At 60.7% G+C, this 2,249-nt stretch overlaps 1 protein-coding gene across 2 annotated transcripts in view; it reads left to right on the top strand.

Annotated features, from left to right (window-relative positions):
- Window positions 1-1,900, top strand: part of CUL9 (cullin 9) — a 37,626-nt gene extending 35,726 nt beyond the window's left edge. For both annotated transcript variants that reach the window (XM_005860998.2, XM_014535397.1), the window contains exons 39-41: window positions 663-796; window positions 1,369-1,442; window positions 1,544-1,900. In XM_005860998.2, the coding sequence (XP_005861060.1) occupies window positions 663-796; window positions 1,369-1,442; window positions 1,544-1,736 (401 nt within the window). In that variant the 3' untranslated portion in view covers window positions 1,737-1,900. The remainder of the gene's footprint in view (window positions 1-662; window positions 797-1,368; window positions 1,443-1,543) is intronic.
- Window positions 1,901-2,249: the final 349 nt, after the last annotated feature.

The raw sequence follows: 2,249 nt of genomic DNA, 5'->3' as shown, positions 1-2,249 counted from the left end.
GGGGGGGGGGGGGGGGGGGTACAGCCCAGCCTGTACCCTCTCCAATCCAGGAACCCTTAGGGGATGTCCAACTGCCGGTTTAGGCCGGCAGACAAACATCCCTCTCACAATCTGGGACCACTGGCTCCTAACTGCTCACCTGCCTGCCTGCCTGATCACCCCTAACTACCCCCCTGTCAGTCTGGTCACCCCTAACCGCCTCTGTCTGCTGGCCTGATCACCCCTAACTGCCCCCCCTGCTGGCCTGGTCACCCCCAACTGCCCCTCTCTGCCAGCCTGGTTGCCCCTAACTGCCCTGCCCCTGCTGGCCTGGTTGCCCCCAACTGCCGGCCTAGTTGCCCCTCATGGCCCCCCACTCACCGGCCTGGTCACCCCACGCAGCCTGCCGTTCAGTCGTTTGGTTGTCCCTCACTAACCCCCCTGCCAGCCTGGTCATAGGCAGCCATCTTGTGAGGGCATGAGGGTTAATTTGCATATTGCCTCTTTATTATATAGGATGATCTGTCCCCATCACTAGAGTGTAAGCCTCTGGAGAATGGGTGTCTAGAGCTGGGCCTGCTAGGTGTTGGTAGAACTGGTGGGTGTGCAGTAGGGGTTTGCTGGAGGAGGGGATGGAGGGAGGGAAGAAGGGAGGGAGCCCCTGCGCCCTGCCCCCTCTGCAGAGGAGCTCCTGCTGCAGTGCAGAGACCTGGCCTCGGCCCTGCGTCTCCTGCGGGCCGACTGCCTCCACATGGGCCTGGAGCTGCTCCGGCGGATCCAGGAAAGGCTGCTCGCCATCCTGCAGCATTCCACCCAGGTAGGCCGCCCCGCCTGGGCCTCCCGTGCCCAGCACCCAGGAGACCTGGGGGTGTCCCAGCTCCTGGGCCAGCCTGCTGGGTGCTGTTGGACCCTGCCACGTAACCTCCTGGCATTTCTTACAAAATAAAGGAGTTAGCCCAGATCCTTGCTCTGCAGAATCAGTTGGGGACCTTTTTCAGACATACTTCCCAGATGTGGATTCAGAATCCCAGGAGTCGGGGTCAGGGGGTGGGGTCCACTGAGTAAGGGAGCTGAGTCTTTCCAGCCGTAATGCGCTGACGTTGAGTCTGAACTAGGAGTCCCACCCTCAGGGAGCGTACAGACTGACGAGTCACGAGTAGGAAAGATATGAGCATACACTGAGCTCCTGAAGCAAGGCCGGTGTGCTGACCTGTGTCCTGTGTCCCTGGAGACACCTCTGGTGCTGTGGTGAGGGAGGGAGAGCAGGTGGGAACGTCCTGCCAGGAGCATGGCGCCTAGTAGGCCCTCGGAGAACGTTGGTTGGAGAAACGCTGGGCAGAGGCTCAGTGGCCTCTCCTCTCCTACTCCCCTGTCCTCTGTCTTTGCCAGGACTTTCGGGTTGGTCTCCAGAGTCCATCGTTAGAGGCCCGGGAGGCGAAAGCGTCCAACGTGCCCAGCAGTCGGTGAGTATGGGCGGAGCCCCTGAGGGGGGTGGGATATGGCAGGCCTCCCCTGGGGCTGAGCAGCTGGCTCTCTCCCTATTGATGGCGATCTGTCTCCCCAGGCCCCGGGGCTCCTCGGGGCTGGAGACGGATGAGGAGGAAGGCGAAGACGACATGCCCGAGTGGCAGCAGGACGAGTTCGATGAGGAGCTGGACAACGACACCTTCTCCTATGACGAGGAGTCCGACAACCTGGACCGGGACGCTTTCTTCTTCGGGGATGAGGATGAGGATGAGGATGAGGGCTATGACTGAGGGGCAGGATACAGGGAGCATCCGGAGCCGCCCAGAGCCGCGGGGCCAGGGGGCCGGCAGTTCATCCCTGACCACTGTCCTGGGTGCTCGGAGGGGGCGGTTCCCAGCATCTGCAGCACCTTCTTCTGTTTACTGAATAAACTTTTTTCATATACTTCTCTGAAGCGGGCCCGTTCTAACTCCCCTGCTCCCCGCACACCCAACCCTCCTCTAGTTTTCTTTAGACCTCCAGACTCTTCTGTTGTCAGACACGGCCCAAAGCTGACCCTGTGACCTAGGCTGATAACAGGAAGTGAAGGTCCATGTGGCACAGGCTTGCCACTTGCCCCAGGCCCAGCCAGACCCAGCCCAGCATCAGAGGAGACGGGACGGCCATCCCCTTGGTCAGCCTTCCTCTAAACTCCTGAATGTTCCTGGGAGGGGCCTGCGCATTAGGAAGGGCCCTCTTGGGGGCCTGCAGACTTTTCACAGGTTTTCTCTGCATCTCAAAGTGAAGTGTGTTGGAGGAAAGGG

This window comes from Myotis brandtii, unplaced genomic scaffold (genome assembly GCF_000412655.1).
Source record: "Myotis brandtii unplaced genomic scaffold, ASM41265v1 scaffold143, whole genome shotgun sequence".
NCBI lineage: Eukaryota > Metazoa > Chordata > Mammalia > Chiroptera > Vespertilionidae > Myotis > Myotis brandtii.
The sequence above is the reverse complement of the archived record's forward strand: the minus strand, read 5'-3'. Positions and strand labels throughout refer to the sequence as shown.